Genomic DNA, 20225 nt, shown 5'->3' with positions numbered 1-20225 from the left:
ATTTCTACATTCGTTGCTTTTCTTGTGCAGTTGGACCCTTGGTTGCAGCTGTGTCCTTTCGCTGTAGCAGGATGTAGTCCAAGGTGCCATACCATGTTTAATCACTGTGCCCCCCTCAGTATCCTTTGGTCTGTGACAGTGTTTCTGTCTCTGCTTTTATTGACTTGTACATTTTTAAAGAATGCTTTAAGGAGTCTTGTGAATGTTTCTCAATTTGCATTTGTTTGATATTCTCTCACAAGTGGACTGGGATTATGTTTCTGAGGATACCATAGAGCTGAAGTGTGCTTATCACAGTATCATTTAGGAAGAACATGCTAGCCTGGCTTAACATTGGTGACATCAACCTCGATCACTAGGTTAAAGCAGTGTTTGCCAGGTTTCTAGAATGTAATTTTTTCCCCCTTTTCTGCTCTGTTCTCAGTTTAGCCCATTCTGAGAAGGAGGAGGTATTAAACTCCTTTGATTGGAAAGTGTAGTATCTCTAAATACTTGGGCTTCTTCCATGAGGAAGGTTTGCCCCTTTTTGCTCCTTTATTTAATCACTTCTATATATGAGGAGGCACTCATGGATATTTATTCTTTGGGTTTTAATCATATGCTATTATTTATTTTGTTGCTCAAATTGTTCCAGTTTTGGCCATTGGGAACTAAATATTTTTATATAAACTATTTATTGAATCCTTCCAACAGTCCAGTGAGGCAGGTATTAAGGTGATCCTTACTTTGCAGAAACTCTCAGAGTAACAAACCTTTCCAGAGATTCCGGTCATATCTGTGGAAGGCCAGGAAACGGACTCCAGGGCGTGCATGCTTAGCTACATTCTCAGATGTCCCACAAATGTCAATCAGGATTGAGGTGTCTTTTTATTTTACCCCTTTACAGAGGGGAGATAACTGATTTTGAAGCAATTCATAAAGAGTTGCAGAATGGGTGTGCTTCCAAAGGTACAGTATATTGAGAAAGAGAATCACAAATGGTCAGAACTAAGCCTGCTGCCAGATGGGAAGGAGGGGAGTAGTCATTCTCGTTCTAATCTAAACACAAAATACAGTGAGTTGTTCTAAAAATGTGTTGAATATTCTTAAAATATGAAAATGGAATTTAAAAATGTAATCTGAGATCCTAACACCACTACATCTAAACACTAATAGAAAGTTTAAAAAGAATCCCATTTCAGCAGCACTTTAATCTATGAAGTTACTTGAAGAGTGTATTTATAAAATATATATATATATATATATTCAGGTAAAGGCTACAATTATCCAGGATAATTTATTTATCCAATGAAGTTCTTCTTAGAACTTTATAAGAAGTTTATAAATTATTTAACATATCCTTAAATATTGTGGATTGCCTTCATTAATATAGTTATAATACTATAATGCTTAATTAAACATGCTCATTTCTTCTATATGGATCAGAAAGAATTTACATCAAAACATATTATTTATACTTAGTGATTATTTTATTACCATATATTACTGTATACAATTTTGCTTGATAAGGATGTTATAAATCATATTTTGAACAAAAATGTATGCATGGCATAGGTAAACAGTAACATTTTGAAGAAAAGAGAAAAGCCATGAAAACATGTGCCTAGAATTTGGTAATACTGAGAAACACTATTTGGTGCATAGTAATGATTGACAGTTTCCTAATACACCGGAACACTGGTAAATCTTCAGATACTGTAAGAACAACCTGGTATACGAAGAGTTCGAATTAGACATATCCACATCCTCAGAAGTGCGCATCATGTAAAAAGGAATCCCTTGATAGAGCAGTACACATAGAGCATTCTTTGTTTGGCACTTAGCAATACAGACAAATGGTTATTTGGTTTAATGTGATTTTATTATTCTTAGATACATTTTAGTTATTTTATATAGATAAAAATATACAATATTGCTTTAAAATTTTGTAATTGTACAAGTGCATAACTGTCATCCTATTCACAATTTTAAATAAGCCTATTTTTCTGCTAATTAACTCACCCAGTAACATGTTGGGAAAGACTAACAAAAACAGTTACATGAAGACTTTTGATGAAAGGCTTATGTGTAAAAAATGGAATATTAATGCAGACCCTACTCTAAATCTTCAGTGATACTTGGTGCTGGAAACAAATTATGAAATGTTTTAAAATCTGTTTTTTTTCCAGAATTTAAATAGATTTTACAGATTCAAAATTTTGACTAAAAATGCATAGAACTGACATTTTATCTGAAGCCACTTTTATATACATTTACTAAAAAAGTGAAAAATGTTATATTTAATACTACATCTCAGTTTGTTACTCCATCATATTTTTATGCAATACATGCAATATGTGTCTGCCCTTCAGATGTCACATTTAAATAAAAGGGTATTTTTTAAAAAATCACCTGAGGGACGGTCAAGTTAGTAGGGTGATTAATAAAGGTCATTTTATCATAGAAACAACATAATGCTTGAAGTTAAGAGAACTGCATGGTTGTCTCGATACCAAGGTAAAAAACAGTTGGATTCATTATATGATTTCTTACAAAGACACACAGATAAAATATGTAAGACCCAAATTATATGCATATATAAGGTATAGACTTTTTTTAAATGAAAGATTGAAAATATTTTACAAATAATTTTGTTCATTATAAACTATAAATGCACCATTCATTTCACTCATAACAATATTTTGCATCAAACATTGCTATATTCAATCTGAACACTCCTCAAATATGAGAAAAACAAATAGTTTCCACCGTACTAAGAAGTGAAATTTATAAAGTCAACATACTATACCTTAGAGCTCATTCTAGATCTAAAATAGTTTTTAAGGAATTTATACACATTGAAATGGGTGATTGATTAAAGAGCTAGAAATAAAGCTACCTCTCATTGCAAGTTAATAAACAAGGTTGCATTCAAGCAGATTTTTCCACATTGCAACATTCAACTATCATGGAGATTTTAGTAAATGGTAGTATATCTCTTTCTTCTGAAAACACTGTTCGAATTTTAGTGCTGTGGTCTTAATATTTATAAGATAATCAAAAAATAATTTGGAAACACAATTTACTTTGAAAAATTTTCAACATAAGGCACAGAGCAACATTTAAAGTCTAGGAGCGACTAGATTATATAATAAATATCTTTTCAATCATTATTTGCCCTTTTCCTGAAGAAAGTGGGTGAGTAGTGCAGTTTAAAACATGCTTGGAATAATAAAAATGACTGAATTTAAGAAATACAAATGATATTTGTGCACAGAATGTTATTAAAAAAAGTATATTTTCTATCAAATATACATCCTACAGTGTTATAGGTATAAAAAATTGTGAGGCACTTACATTAACAATGAAGGAGGAAAGCACTGAGATTATCTTTTATAAAAGCACCAAATCACTTACTTTAATATCTGAGATAAAAGCCAAAGCTAAACAAAATGAGTTTAATTTTGTATTTGGTGTATTAATAATAATCTAGAAGCTGAAAATTCAAAAGTATTTTTTTCTGACAGAAATTTTTATTTAAAAGTGTCCTACAGTTCCCCTAAATAAGTTTTGTATATTCTCTCGTACTCAGAATCATGTGAAATAGAGATGGAATCTCACTCCCTGTGGCAGCACAATTTATAGTTTAATGACTATATGTATTTCTGGTAATTTTCTTAACTCTTAAAAACACTGAAGTTTGGTTTGGAAAAATAGCGCAAACAACACACATCAATGCCTCCATGTAAACTTGCTGATGACCAACACTGACAGTATTATTATTCTGTAATCTTCTGCAAACTCATCCAAAAACCAAGGTGCAAAAGGGGCTTGGAATTACAGGAATCCACTGGATGTCAAATCAGGGAAAGGTCTGGCTTCTGGTGGGTGATGAAGGGGCTGAAGATGTGTGGGAGTCTGAGTGTTATTTATATTATTTAATTCAGCGGGATAGGTTTCATTTAAAACTCCTCCATTCTGAAACTGCAAACAAAAATAGCAATGCGATTAATCAGACTAGATCTTTCAAGTATCTTAAGCCACTAAATGATATATTAAACTGCATTTTTAAAACATTTGCCTTGCATATTGTTAAACTTCAAGTTCTTTACTGTTGCTAAAATTTCAATCATTCAGCAAAGACCTACTGAGCATATACTATGTGTTGCATTTATAACTTCCTGGTTTCTCCATTAGATAGTACAAATCTGTGATATATCAGTCTGAGCTCAGATTTGGCATTCCATACATTAGAAGAGTATCTGATGAACAAGTTGTCTTTGGTTTGGATAGGAACTGACAGGTCAGAGAGTATCAGCTATGATTCACAGTTACATAATGTATCTGTTATAAATAGGTTTGCTTTGACCAGATTCCATTTTAGTCAAGTTCTGGGTACCAATGGATTGACTGCATTCAAAATTAATACATTGGACTGCAGACCTAGGACTTTTCCATAAAAGGTCAGTTCTGATAGAGATGTCTTAATATTCCTAAAATATAGCACAGATAGGATTTCCTAAACCAATTTTTTATCTGTTATATGCTTTTGAGAAGTACTATTAAAAATGGTCCCAATTACAGATTAAGTTACCAAATAAAATGCTCTCATCTTCTTTACAATAAAATTAGTCCATAACTGCTACTGGAAAAAAAGAGGCAGATACACAATTCTGTAGGGATCTATATAGAACCTTTGTATTTTAGTATATAGTTAGTGAAAGTTGTGGCAACTTTCAAATAGCTTGAACTCATAACTCTAATTGCTTCATGTAAATCCTATGTCACATGTTAACATTAGGCTTAAAAGATCCTCCAAAACATTAAATATATAATAAAAAGTCACATAATTTAGGTCTTCAATGAATGGCATCTACATGGAGTCTTCAAACAGATGTTGGTATTATCAGAGAATGGTAGTCTTTGAATAAATGACTCATTAGTCAAAGCATGATGCATGTCAGCAATTCTTTTTAAATATATTGTCAAAAGCAGTGCTGTCCAATAGAAATACAATGTGAGCCACATAGGTAATTTTAATTTTAAATAATTTCCTGGGGGAATCCATAGGGCTACTCACTTCCTATTATCTTCTTACTCATAAAGAAGTAATAAAAAAACTAAACTGGGGAGAAAGAAACAAAACTGAACAACTTGAATAATACAATTGTAAACCCTGTAAATGAGGGACGTGTCAGCAGTTTACTCAGGTTGCCTACCTCTGCCACGTTATGGCGATGTTGTGAGATAGACTCGAACTGAAAACTAAATTTTAAAATAACTGAAGGATGTCGGGAGGGACGTTGGATATATATCAGAGGAAAAACTTCCACTGCCGTTTTCTGCTAAAAACCTCATCTATAGGCAAACCAAATGTGTGAAAAATGTCATGAACTTGAATCTCTTCTGCTATTCCAACACTTTAATACACAGTAAATAGAGATCAATGAATTTAATTTTGATCAGGATTTTCTTCAAAAGCCTACTGAATTATTCTTTAAAGTGCACTAAATATTTTTTAATGGAAAAGCATGAATGCAAACAAAATATATTCCCAGGAGGCCAGAGAGATAGAAAGAGAAAGCAGCTACCATCATTGTTAACGTTTTTTTTTTCAGCGATTACTTTTAGATTTAAACTGTGGTGGCTGCTAGAAGAATCCTGATGACACATTTAAAAAAAAAAATCAAAATGCAGGGGTGCTTGCAGTAAAGTATATGACTCTTAAAAAAATAAGTAAAATTTAAAAAAATAAAAATACAGTGTCAAGCTTGACAACATGAGAGAAAATCTTTTTAAATTCCAGAAGAAAATATTCCACTTTTAAAGATAAAATGAGCATCTGGCAGATAACTTGAAGGTATTGCGGCTGAATTCAGGGGTCACCCAGGACAAAGGCATTTGAAGAAAGCACAGCTATATTGGCTTTAACTCATATAAAAAAGACTGAGCTTTAAATTTTTTAAGAGGGGGAGGGAGAGGGAGAGAAAGAATCTTATGCAGGCTCCATGCTGGGCTCTATCTTCGGCCCTGAGATCATGATCTGAGCAGAAGTCAAGAGTTGGGCACTTAACCAACTGAACCACCCAGGTGGACCTAAAGATAACACTTTGCAAATATAGGGGCACGTAAATGGTTCATTCAGTTAAGTGTCAGCCTTCAGCTCAGGTCACAATTCCAGCGTCCTGGGATTGAGCCCCATGTCAGGCTCCCTGTTCAGCAGGGAACCTGCTTCTCTTTCTGTTTGTGCTCTATTTCTCTGTCAAATAAATAAATAAAATCTTTTTAAAAAAATGCAAATAGATTTTTGAATTTTCAAAGGATCATATAAAGAAGAGAGATAAACTCAAGAATCTATTCTAAACGATATACTTTGTAATAATTTCACTTGGTAACTAAAGGACATATTAGGTTGCCTTAGCCCTTGACTTCTTTCTCCTCTATAATTCAAGCAAAAAAGACCTATTCATATTAACATACTAATACCAGAAAAGTACTGGCTTACATAAAAGTAGTCACAGACATAAAACGTTTACAACTCATGTGTATTTATAATGTAAGAAGGATCACTGAAAGGGTTTCTTCAGTCTGATAAAACCCTTACCTTGTTTAAAAATGCCTGTGGACCTGGCATGGTTGGATTGTATGGCATCTGAGCCACATGGCTGTGCTGAGGTTCCGGCTGGCACTGGTACATGGACACAGCCCCGGCATAACAGGACTGAGGAGTTACTATGGTTGACTCTGGATTTAGTCCATGTGTTTGGTTTTCAGGGACTTGTAAACATGTGACAAAGTCTTCCAAATTAGTAGTACGGTAGGGGGATGGTTCAAAATTTCCTATGGAAAAGTCTAACTGTGTCCCCTTGGAATGTTGTGGTAACACAGACTGATTACAGGGAATAAAGTTCTGTGTACATGGCATAGCATCAATCTCAGATTTGTAGGGAAACTCCTGACTGGTCCCAGGTAAGTCTGAAAAGACACTATACTGTTGTAGATCTTGCTGAGGACAACTAAAAGGCACAGGCTGGTTAGAGTTCCAATTGGCAAACATGCCATTGACTTGCATATGCTTCATTTTCTGACACAGTTGCTGCTGCTGCTCCAGTGCTATGTGATTTTGGTGGTGTTGGAGGAGCTGCTGCTGCTGCTGCTGCTGCTGTTCTAACTGCAGGTGCTCCTGTACCATACAGCTGGAGTTCAGAGCCATGGGCTGTTCTTGCTGGTAATCTGAACACCCGAAGGTAGACTTACTTAAAGAATCTTGGACGTATGTCAGGATTTCATCTGTTATATCAATATCTCTGAAGTCATCCTCACCAGAAAAGTCAGTTCTGAAAAATTCCTCATTCTGTTGCATGTGTTTGATATCTTCAAAATCAATACCTAGGTGTTTCATAATGCTATACAAGTCACTATTTCTATTGTCAGGAAAGAGCCCTGGTTGAACTCCAGAGAGTGTTGGGTTCATTTCCTGAGAATGACCTATTTGTTCATGTTTTAGGATACTATCACTTCCCATGGGTGTGATATTGTCTTGCCAATTACTGCATTCATTCAAAGAGTCATTAAAAAGATTTCTTTCAAATGGTGTACTACTTGATGAAGGATAGAGATAAATAGACTCATCTTGTTGCATCATGGCAGCCAGGAGGGAATTGGGATTGAGAGAATCCTTATTTAGAGTTGATTTGGTAGCAGAATCTCTTCCACTTGCACCATTTTTAGTCCTTAGTGGTAAGGGATCCATCATGGGAGGAAAGGGACTTGTTATCTCATACAACACAGCTTCTCCAGTAGTAAACATAAAAGGCAACTTCATATTTCGTTTTCGTAAATGTTCTGTTCCTTCTTCATCTCTAAAATTGGGTGCAAAAAATTTGGCATATATTACGAAGAGTTGTATCATAAATATTTTAAAATAAAAAACATTTAAAAACCCAGCAAAGTTCATTGTAATTGAGTTTGAGTGCAGGGAGCATGAACTTAATTTTGACAAAGATTTCTCTGATGACAAGTGCTATAAAAGTTTTTAGAAAAATATTATTTCCACACTCAGTTTACATCCATGACATCCTGAAGAAAAAATAAATTCTGAGTAGAATAAGGATCCAAATATAAAAATAAATTGTAAGAATTTAAGAATTAACCATCCTGGCCAGGGTACCCCCTGTGCAGAGCAACCCAGGATTCCATGTGCCCAGGACAGCAGCAGCCAGCCAGCCAAAGGTGCCAGTGGCATACATGCAATATACACAGGAGATGTTCCTACACAAGGTCACTCCTTCATGACTGGGAGAGGTAGTTGTTTTACCTAATTAGAAAGTGAAAAATGAGAAGACAGAGGGATATGCTCCAAATGAAAGAGTAAGGCAAAACTTCAGAAACAAATGAAACAATCTACCTGATAAAAGAGTTCAAAGTAATGTTCACTGGACTTGGGAGAAGAATGGATGAACTCAGAACTTCAAAAAAGAGAAAGAAAAAGTTAATAACTAAAATGAAAAATACACTAGAGATCTGCAACAGGTTAGAAGAGGGGGAGTAAAAGAGAGGAGGAGTAAAAAAACAGTGCTTTTACCATCTGTTCAAACATAAGAGATAGAAGAGATAGAAGAACAGATCTGTGATCTGGAAGACAGGGCAACGGAAAGCACCCAAGTGGAACCACAAAAAAAAAAAGAAGATCAGTTAAGGGACCTCTGTGACCACATCAAGTACACAAATTTCACCTTTTAGGTATCCTAGCAGGAGGAGAGATGGGGGAGGAAAGGCAGAAAACATATGAGAAGAAATAATAGCTGAAAAATTCCCTTAACTGGGGAAGGAAACAAGCATTAAAGAGAGCTGCAAACATGATGAACCCAAGGAGGTCCCACACCAAGACACATCAAAGTTAAAAACAGTAAGAGAAAAGCAGCTGTTTAAATGCAAAGGAAACCCCATAAAGGTTGTCAGCTACTTTTGCAGCACAAGCTTTGCAGGCCAGAGGGGAGTGTCATGAGCTATTCAAATGCTTAAAGGAAAAAACCTACAACCAAGAATATTCCACCCAGCCAGGTTTTAACTCAGAATTGAAGAAGAGAGGAAGAATTTCCCAAGGTAAAGAGAATTATGAAAGAAAATAATTTCACCAGGAAACCTATAGTACAGGTAGAGCAATCATTTGCAAATGATTGATTTAACCTTATGATGGTTAAAAGACAAAAGCGGCAAAATCAGTTATCTAGAAAATTAGGGAATCACAAAGATGTAACATTTGACATCAGATGCATACAAGATGAGAGGGGGAGTAAAAAAACAGTGCTTTTACCATCTGTTCAAACATAAGCGACCATTAACTTAATATAGACTGCTATATACTTGGGATGTTATATAGGAACCTGCAGGTCACCACAAACTAAAAATCTATAATAGATACAGAAAAAAAAATAAAGAAAAAGGAATCCAAGCATAACATTAAGTAAAGATATCGATCACAAGGCAAGAGAGCAAGAAAATAAGGAACAGGGAATAACCATAATAACAACCAGAAAACAATGAACCAAATGGAGTAAGTACATCCCTATTGAATGGCCTAAATGCTCTAATCAAAGGATACAGGGTGAGTGAAGGGATTAAAAAAATAGACATCGATATGCTGCCTACAAGAATAAAACTTCAGACCTAAAGACAAATTCAGATTGAAAGTGAAGGGATGGAAAAAAAAAAATACTCCATGCAAATGAAAGTAAAATAAATAAATAAGTAGTATCACCCCAGCTTATTTTATTTATTAACAGAGAAAATAGATTTTAAAACAAAGACTATAACAAGAGATAAGGAAGGGCATTACAAAATGATAAAGGGATCAATCCAACAAAAGGATATAATAATTGTAAATACCTATATACCTAGCATAGGAGCACTAACATATATAAAGTAAAATATTAATAGACATAAAAGGAGAAATTGTCAGTAATACAATAGTAGTAAGACTTTAGCACTGCATTTACATCAGTGGATAGATTGTCCAGGCAGAAAATCAATAAAGAAACTTTGGCTTTCTAGGATACCTTAGACCAGATGGGCCAACTATATACACACACAGCATTCCATCCAAAAGAGGAACACCAAAACAAAACAAAACAAACAAACAAAAAAGAAGAACACACACATAAAGCAAGATCATGTTAGGTCACAAAACAAGTCTCAATAAATTTAAGACCAAAATCAAGCATTTTTTTCTGTATGAATTTAGAAATCAACTATTAGGAAAAAAATCACAAACACATGGAGGCTAAACAACATGCTACTGGCTAAACAACCAGTGGGTCAACAAAGAAATCAAAAAGGAAATCAGAAAATACCTGGAGACAAATGAAAATGGAAACACAATGGTCTAAAATCTTTGGGACACAGCAAAAGTAGTTTCTAAGAAGCTATGCCAATATAGGCCTATCTCAAGAAATAAAAATCTCAATCTAACTTTTCACCTAAAGCAACTACAAAAAGAACAAAAACCCCAAGTTAGTAGAAGGAAGAAAATTAATAAAGATCAGAGAGATACAAATGAAATAGAGACTATAAAAACAATATAAAGGATCAATGACACCGAGAGATGGTTCTTTGAAAAGATAAATAAACTTTTAGCCAGGAAGAAGAAAAATTGAAGACACAAATAAAATCAGAAATAAAAGTAATAATCAACACTACAGAAATACATATAAGGAACTAGTAAGAAAAATTAGATGCCAACAAATTAGAAAACAAAAGTGAAATAAATTATTGAGACTACACTGAAAACAAAAAACTTTTGCACCATGAAGAAAACCACCAACAAAAGGAAAAGGAAGCCTACTGAATTCAGGAAAATATCTGTAAATGATATATCCAATAAAGGGATAATACCCAAAATATATAAAGAATTCATACAACTCAACAACAACAAAAAATCTGATTAAAAAGAGGACCTGAGGGATCCCTGGGTGGCGCAGCGGTTTAATGCCTGCCTTTGGCCCAGGGCGCGATCCTGGAGACCCGGGATCGAATCCCACATCGGGCTCCCGGTGCATGGAGCCTGCTTCTCCCTCTGCCTGTGTCTCTGCCTCTCTCTCTCTCTCTCTCTCTCTCTCTCTCTCTCTCTCTCTCTCTCTCGGTGTGACTATCATAAATAAATAATTTTTTTCAAAAAAAGAGGACCTGAATAGTTTTCTAAGGAAAATATACAGATGGCTAACAGACACATGAAAAGATTACCAATATCACTATCATCAGGGAAATGCAAAATAAAACCACAGTGACCTATCACCTCACACCTGTCAGAATGGCAAAAATCAACAACACCAGAAATAATAAATCTGAGAATATGGGGAAAAGGGCATCAAAAAAGTACACATCCCTTGTGTACTACTGATGGGACTGTAAATTGGTACAGTCACTGTGGAAAACAGTATGAGGGTTCCCTAAAAAATTAAAAATAGAAATACTATGCAACTCAGTAATTCCACTGCTGGGTACTTACCCAAAGAAAATGAAAACACTAATTTGAGAAGATAAATGCACCCCTCTGTTTACTGCAGCATTATTTATAATAGCCAAAATATGGAAGCAACCTAAGTGTCCATCAATAGATGAAAGGATAAGAAAGGTACGGTATATTGCTCAGCCATAAAAAAATAATGAAATCCTGCCATTTTAAAAACATGGATGGACCCAGAAGGTATAGCATACCTAATGAAATTAGTCAGAGAAAGATAAATGTATGATATCAATTACATGGAGTCCAGAGAAAAAAAAAATGAACAAAAAGACATACACACACAGATACAGTCTCAAATACAGAGAATAAACTGGTGGTTGCCAGAGGGAAGGGGATGGAAGGATGGGTAAAACAAATGAAGGAGATTAAGTGGTTTAAACTTCCAGGTATAATAAATCATGGTGATGAAAAGTACAACATAGGGAATACAGTCAATAATATTGTAATAACTTTGTATGCTGACAGGTGGTAACTACACTTACAGTGAGCATTGCAATGTATATCATTGTTGAATCACTATGTTGTACACCTGAAACCAATATAACATTGTATGTTAATTATACTTTTAAAAAAATTTAGAAATCTGAGTAGGAAGAGCCATATCTAAATAAAACCCAGAATCTCTAAAGGAAAATAGTGGCATAAATGATATAAAAATTAAAAATCTTGCATGGCAAAAGAACAAATCAAGTTAAAGCATAGACAAAAATAGGTCATATTTATTATTTCATATATATATATATATATATACTCTATATAGTATATGTGTGTATAAATATATACAATTTAATATCCATGTTAAGTAAAGAGGTTTTTTTTTAAAGATTTTATTTATTTATTCATGAAAGACACAGAGAGAGAGGCAATCACAGGCAGAGGGAGAAGCAGGCTCCCTGCAGGGAGCCTGATGTGGGACTCGATCCCAGGACCCCAGGATCATGCATGACCTGAGCCAAAGGCAGATGCTCAACCACTGAGTCACCCAGGTGCCCCAAATAAAGTTTCAGTGAGGACCAAGAGAGAATCAAACAACACAACAGAAGATATGAACTGACAATTCACAGAAGGAAAATGCCCTAGAAAGATTTAAAAAGATGTCCTGACTCATTAGTAATGAGAAAATGCAACAAACCTCTTAACAACTTACAAAACAAGCAAACATGAAACTCATATAATGAAAATATGAACAGCAGAACCTATATTACTGACATATGAAGAATATCATACATACAACAGAACATATATTCTTGAGAGCACATGGGATATTTTACTAACATTGACCATATGTTAGATCATAAATAAGCTACCACAAATTTCAAAGAACTGAAATCACTCAGAAAATGTCTTCTAACTTCAGTAGAATTGTCCTAAAATTCAGTAACAAAAGGACTACACAATCCCCAATGTAAAAAGTACATTCCACTATATTTCTAAACAAATCATGAATAGAAAAAACAAAACCTGTCAAAACATTAGGACTGTAGTTGAAGTTGTACTTAAAAGGAAACTAATAGCTTAAAGAAAAGGTTGGAAAAATATCAAATTATACCCAAAGAGAGTAGAAGGAAGAAAATAATAAGCAGACAAAGTGAAATAGAAAACAAACATACAATAGGGAAAATCAACAAAAGTTGAATCCTTGAAAAGACTAAAAAACTAATGGAAAAAAAAACCTAACAGCCTTCTAGCAATAATAAAAGAGAGGGGGCAAATTTCTAATATCAGGAAATGTTTCTTAATCACTATAGATCTTACAATGAAAAAAGACAATAGAGCATAAAAGAGAAAAATCATCATCATGTCTATGAATCCAGAGGAAGTATTTAATAAAATTCAATGTCATTCATGCTGATAATATTTAATAAACTAGAGAGAAAGGAAGCTTTTAAATTAAAAATATATATATATATGTATATATAAATAGCAAAAGAAAACACTACCACAAACATCATACTCTACAGTAAAATACTAAAGAGTTTCCCCCTTAGACTGGAAAGAAGACAAAAACGAAACCTGATATCATTATCTCTTTTTTTGTTTTTTAAGATTTATTTATTTATTCATTCATGAGAGACAGAGAGAGGCAGAGACATAGGCAGAGGGAGAAGCTGACTCCTCACAGGGAGCCTGATGTGGGACAAGATCCTGGATCCTGGGATCACACCCCGAGCCAGAGGCAGACACTCAACCTCTGAGCCACCCAGGCGTCCCAGTATCATTATTTCTTTTACATTTTATGGAGGACCTAACCAGTGCAATAAAGGAATTTTTTTAAAATAATATCTAAAGATTAAAAAGACAAAAATTACATACATGGTATGTATTAGAAAATATTGAATAATCCAGACAACTTTTGAGAAAAAGTGGATTATAGTAAGGTCACTGAATACAAGACAGTATTAAAAAAAAAAAACAATGAAATGAAATGAAATAAAAATAAATAAAATAAAATAAAATAAAATAAAATAAAATAAAAATAACCAACAATTAGAAATTGCTATACAGGGACGCCTGGGTGGCTCAGCAGTTGAGCATCTGCCTTTGGCTTGGGGTGATCCCAGGATTCTGGGATCAAGTCCCACATCAGGCTTCCCACACAGAGCCTGCTTCCTCCTCTGCCTCTCAGAGACCTGAGAGAGGTCTCTGCCTCTCTTTCTCTGTGTCTTTCATGAATAAATAAAATCTTAAAAAAAAAAAGAAACTGCTACACATACACACCATTTAGAATACCATTGCAAAGGTTCAAGTATCTAGAAATAAAATTAAGAAAAAAATATAAGACTTGGGTAAGAAAAATACAACCCATTATTCAAACAAAGACAGGTACATACCCATGTACCCATATGCCCATGTACATACATTTATTCACCATGTTCACGGGTTGGAACAATATTATGAAGACGTTAATTCTCCCAAAATAAGCTATAGTTTCAATGTAATTCCATTCAAAATCCCAACAGATACTCTGGTGGAAATTGACAACTGATTTCTATAATATATATGGAAATATAAAGAACAGAGGACAGTCTTAAAGGAAAACAACAAAAAAACTCAACAAACATTATGGAGAGCATACACTCAGAGATCAAGATTTATTATAAAGATTGAGCAATGGACAATGTGTGGTTGGTGTGAAAATAGACAACTAGACTCATGGAATTCAGTCTAGCAATAAGAGATAGGGGGCAAATCCCCTAATTAAAATTCAGTGCAGGGGGGATAAGATGGCCTTTTCAATAAATGTTACTGGTCACTTGGATATACACATAAAGGAATATAGACATTGATCCTTAATACAAAGCACACAGAAATATCAGCTCTCTAGAGTGGAGAAAATATTTGCAATACAGTATTTGACAAAATACTCATTTATAGAATATGTAAGAAACCTAAAAACCACTGCCTGCTTAGAAAGTATACTAAACACAGCATTCTTCTATATTTATTTTATTTTACAGATGGTATTACTTTTCATCTTCATATACCACAATAAAACCCTGGTGTTTTCATTGTTAATTCTCTTCTGTAGTTCTATAAGTTTAGTTGTTCAATAAAGTTTGTTAATTCTATCTTCTCAATGTCCTTCACTTATGCCTTCTTTCTATACATATTATCTTTTCAACTTTTATTTCCAGAGAAAACTCTCATAGGATTTATTTGGAAGTTTTCATGTAAGAGGATTCATAAGCAGTGTCATTTAAAAAATTAAAGTATGAGACATTTTTGTCTTTGTACTTACGTTAGAGGTCTCTGAGTTGCAATGATATAATCTGGTCTTCCATTTTTATACACTAAACGTGCATTAGACTGAACCCAGGTCCATCGATTGTCTTTGGTAAGGAGCCTGAATACTATCATGCCACTCTCTCCTGTCTTAATCACTAAAATAAAATACAAAAATTATCAAACCCAAAATCAACATACTAAAGAAAATCTCTGAAACAAAGCCCCTCTAACATATTTTTCGATGTATTGATCATCAAATATGATAAATGTCTTGACAACTTTTAAACACAATTTATTAAAATGCATAGAAACAGTTGTTCAAAGTTGTTTTTTTCTATTTCAGCCTAAACTTATTATTTAGTAGGTTAAAGAGAAGATAGGTCAGAAAATCCTGGTAATACATGAAACTACAGAGTATACATTTTAGGGAAAACAAAAAGATAAAAAATATATTCACTTTAAAAGGGGAACATCATTTATCATTTATGTTTAAAAATTGTGTAATAAAATGTTACTATATATTAATAGATTTATAAATTAATGATACCATTTAAAATGCTATTAAAAATTAAATATAATGTTGGACAAATGGTCATTTTCCTAGTAATTAAGCTATTATATTCTTGTGTGGCAGCTATAGAGCACTTTAGAATAGAGTGTAATTCAGGGCAATCATAATGGTATGACACTAGGTGTAAGTTTATTCAAATAGTTACCTTAAATACATTATGTAATAATCTGAAATATGTACCAGAATGTATGCCACTTTTCAGGCATGCGTACAAGGAAATACAACTTACTCCGGATATGGTACTCAGCACAATAAAGCATATCAGCAGCATGAATAAATTGGTATCCCGATCCCCTCATGCACAACTCTGCTTCAGTATAGCCTAAAACAAGTTTTCCTCTGTTTAAAAAAAAAGGTAAAATAAGAAATTAGTTATATGCTCTTTTCTGCATTGTGTCTTCCTCTTAAATTCAGAATTTAACAGTAGCAGGTAGAAACAATCAATTAACCACATTCATGTAACTGCTTTCTTCTTTTTATGACTGTTAATTTAAGTTTTAGATGATTTTCATCTCTTGAACAAAGAACATGAAAATTAGCATGGAAGATGAATCTAACAGAGTTACATAGATAAAAAAGAATCTGTAATAAAAATGTTAGAATGCTCCATTTTGAGGGACAAAGTTTTTCAAACCTGTCTGCAATCCCATTGTTACAAGAAAAACAATTTTACATTTTGGTATGATAAGAATGCTAATATCAAATCCACTTCATAATTTTCTGGAAGTTACTAAACTTCTAAAGCTAAAAATCAAAGTTTGTATGTGTTAAAAATGTAAAATAAACCAATAATAAATGTTATCAGAATACTGAATCTTATTACTAAAATAAGCAAGTCATCTTTATGATACAGAAATTGTGGTAAGTATTGTAAAAAATTTTAAGATGATCTGTGAGCCTGATGAAATTACTTTAAGAGGCTATAGTGAAAGAGTATGAAATAATCGCTCATATAATAATAAACATTACAAGGTACACTCTATGTTTCATATGCTAAGAGATTTACTGCAACAAAATATATATTTAATGAAACAAAACTGAAAAAGTTTTACTTACTTGGCATCACAAGCAGTAGGTGTAAAGTCTAGTTTGTGTTTGGTTCTAAAGATGAAATTTTTGGTTCGGATCTCAAGGATGGATGGTGGTTGAAGTGGAGTAGCTATTGCAAACAAAGCCAACTGAGGTGGCAGTATTGAACCATCTTTCCCTTTCTTGTTCTGTCCATGAAGATACTTTAACCTCCCTTGGAAATTCATTGCCTTAGAAAACCGAAACCAGTTCATTAAAATTAATGCTTAAAAATTGTTCATTTCAAAAGGCTCAATCATGGCCATTTCCAGTAGTCTTGATAATTCCATAAAAGTTCGTGAGGCTGACTAATGCTATTTTCATTCTTTTCTTCACAGGAAGCCCATTAACAACTATCCCCACAGGTAGTACAAACACTATCCTAAAAGAGCTGACAAGGGAACTGTCACAACAAAATTATCTGTATCTGTCTCTGAGCTCACAATTGCCCTGTTATTAATACCTTCCTTCCCCTCACCATGGCATTCAGTACATATTTCCTCAATGAATGAATAGTGATAAAGTCATCAAGTACATACTAATTTTCAAATACAGATAAGCTATAGTCCATAGCTCACTGTCTATTTCATAACCTATGGTAATCTTTCATATAGAGATAAAATGCAATTTTATTAAGATGCTAGAATGAATAATCAAATCATGTAAAGAATGTAGAATTCTACTAACAATAAAGGGCACTTTTAGAAGACAGAGGAAACAAAGAAACTTAAATGTGAAAATGATCAATTTAGTTGCTTAGAAGTGTATTAACCAGGCTGAGCAATGATTCTGACCTCAGTATATGACAGCAACACAAGGAAGAAAAGACCCAAGTATACAAATTCTATCTCAGAAATACATATTAATGGATCATCAGTACTAAGAAAGCTACCTGAAAGCACAATTCTAACTGTGGGTCAGCAAAATTACCTTCACAAATAAACACATCAACAAAAATAACTGCTAATATTTAAGATTTTATTATCTATTTCAAAGTCCTGATAATTCACAAAAGTAATATGTATCATGCTTTATATTCTCTTCTGTACCCAGTGGAGTGCACTATCTTAAGGACAAAGACTCCTTCCACTCTGAGTATCCTGCTAAACCTGCTTGCTCCCTGATTATCTTGTTCAGGTGTTCAAGCTACACAATGGCAGCTCATACCACATGACAATTCTGCAATCACAAATATACAACCATTTTTAGATAGCAGTTACTGTAGTTGTGTAGAAAAAGCTCTGATAATATTTCTGGCTGGCAAGGATTAAATCCAAAGAGGGTAAGCATTTTGCTCCTAAAAAAGGGCTACAAAGTTCTCTGTCTTACATAGCATGAAATCCTAAAAATAGGCAAGATCAAGGTTCTATAATATTTCACTCAGTCTTTGTTACTACATCCTAAAAGATTAAGATTTTGAATTATGGAAGATACTAAAATCTGAAAAAAGTAATTTTTAAGTTACTTTCCTTCATGAAATTATTTCTTAAAGGAGTTTTAAATATCAAACTCAAATCTAACCAAAGAAAGTGGTTTCAGTTTTCTTTTTTCTTTCTTTCTTTCTTTTTTTTTTTTTTTTTTTTTTTGCTTTCTGAAACTTAATAGGAATTGCCAGTATCATAAGACTTTGCACCTTACCAGAAAACCAGACGAATTATCCAGCAGACACCTTAGTCGGCACACAAAGCTCCTTTCCATTAAGGAAGAGTTTTCTGGAGGAAGCTGGTCTGGGTTATAACACACTACTGGCTGTGGCAGCCCATTAGCGTCTGTAGAAATAATAGCAACACAAATTTACGTCTCATTTTGCTGTACAATCAAGTGTTTGTAGAGCTGAAATTTGCATTAATTTCTAAATTGGATTCTATTCTGATACAAGAAAGAATCATTTTCAGAAGAGTAGCTAATGAAAAGAAACTAGAATGCACAAAATATCACTTTTACTACATAGAACTTTACTCAGTTTTGTTTTTATTTCTATTGTCAAAAATATCTATATTTTCCAATGCCTTTTATCTTAACACTTTTCATAGACTTTTTTTTAAAGATTTTATTTATTTATCCATGAGAGACACACAGAGAGAGAGAGAGAGAGGCAGAGACACAGGCAGAGGGAGAAGCAAGCTCCAGGCAGAGAGCCTGACGTGGGACTCGATCCCGGGTCTCCAGGATCACGTCCCGGGCTGAGGGCAGCGCTAAACCTCTGAGCCACCTGGGCTGCCCACTTTCATAGACTTCTAAAAGCACTGCAGAGGGAAAAGGTTTTTTTTTTTTTTTTTTTTAAGATTTTATTTATTTATTCATGAGAGACAGAGAAAGAGAGAAAGAGAGAGAGAGAGAGAGAGAGAGAGAGAGAGGCAGAGACACAGGCAGAGGGAGAAGCAGGCTCCACACAGGGAGCCCGATGTGGGACTCAATCCCGTGACTCCAAAATCGCGCTCCAGGCCGAAGGCAGGTGCTAAACTGCTGAGGGATTCCGAAAAGTTTTTTTATACTTGCACATTCTAGTTTGCTTTTTTATTTGATCCATTTGATAGACAGAACAATTTATACATACTTGAGTATCAACCTTACACATTCCTTCCAGTCTCTCAAAATATATGTGATTTTTATAAAATATATTACTGAGAGGGGCATCTGGGTGGCTCAGTTAAGCATCCAGCTCTTATTGTGGTTCAGGTCGTGGTCTCAGAGTGTGGGACCAAGCCCTAAATATGAGACTGTGCTCAGCAAGGAGTCAGCTTCTCTCTCTCTCTCTCTCTCTCTCTCTCTCCCTCAGTCACTTCCCCCACCCGTGCTCAATCAATCAATCAATAATTTTTTTAAAAAGTTTAAAATATATTACTGAGTATGGTAACACTTTCTTGCTTGAAATTCATCAATAATTTGTCAAAATATTCCTTAGGTCACCAAGCTCTTTGTTATCTGGCTGGAGCCTACAACGACAGACTAATGTCTTTCTACTTCTTTCCAACCTTCACCGTAGAGTTATACATCTCCCAGAGGTTCTGGCCTCCTTTCAGAGAACTGTATCAAGAAATCACCATACTGTCTTTTGGCAAACATTCTTACCATCAACTCCTTGTCCAGAGTCTGTACACTGTGAAGGGTTTAATGTCCAGTGTAGCTGACGCTGAAATTCACCTCGGTCTTCAGTATGAATAAGTTCATATACGCTCTGATGTATGACATCAGACTAAAGAAAAAAGATACAAGGAGACTTTTTTAAAGTACTGATTTAAAAAACGTGGTTTACTAAATTAATATCAAAACGTAGCTAGATTACTGAGTGCTTGTCAGCGGTGACAAATGTATGTCAGATGGTCGCAAAACTCTCTAGTCATCCAAGATAGGAAA

The 20225-nt window shown here is 34.1% G+C and overlaps 1 protein-coding gene across 1 annotated transcript in view; it reads right to left on the bottom strand.

Annotated features, from left to right (window-relative positions):
* Nucleotides 1–1469: 1469 nt before the first annotated feature.
* Nucleotides 1470–20225, bottom strand: part of AHR (aryl hydrocarbon receptor) — a 49844-nt gene continuing 31088 nt past the window's right edge. The window contains exons 5-11 of the mRNA XM_055314747.1: nucleotides 19941–20064; nucleotides 18507–18637; nucleotides 16857–17059; nucleotides 16030–16139; nucleotides 15243–15384; nucleotides 6584–7841; nucleotides 1470–3963 (exon numbers count right to left, since the gene is read on the bottom strand). Coding sequence (XP_055170722.1) covers nucleotides 3817–3963; nucleotides 6584–7841; nucleotides 15243–15384; nucleotides 16030–16139; nucleotides 16857–17059; nucleotides 18507–18637; nucleotides 19941–20064 — 2115 coding nt within the window. The 3' untranslated portion in view covers nucleotides 1470–3816. The remainder of the gene's footprint in view (nucleotides 3964–6583; nucleotides 7842–15242; nucleotides 15385–16029; nucleotides 16140–16856; nucleotides 17060–18506; nucleotides 18638–19940; nucleotides 20065–20225) is intronic.

The sequence above is a fragment of the Nyctereutes procyonoides genome, unplaced genomic scaffold (assembly GCF_905146905.1).
Source record: "Nyctereutes procyonoides isolate TBG_1078 unplaced genomic scaffold, NYPRO_anot_genome, whole genome shotgun sequence".
Classification (NCBI taxonomy): domain Eukaryota; kingdom Metazoa; phylum Chordata; class Mammalia; order Carnivora; family Canidae; genus Nyctereutes; species Nyctereutes procyonoides.
The sequence above is the reverse complement of the archived record's forward strand: the minus strand, read 5'-3'. Positions and strand labels throughout refer to the sequence as shown.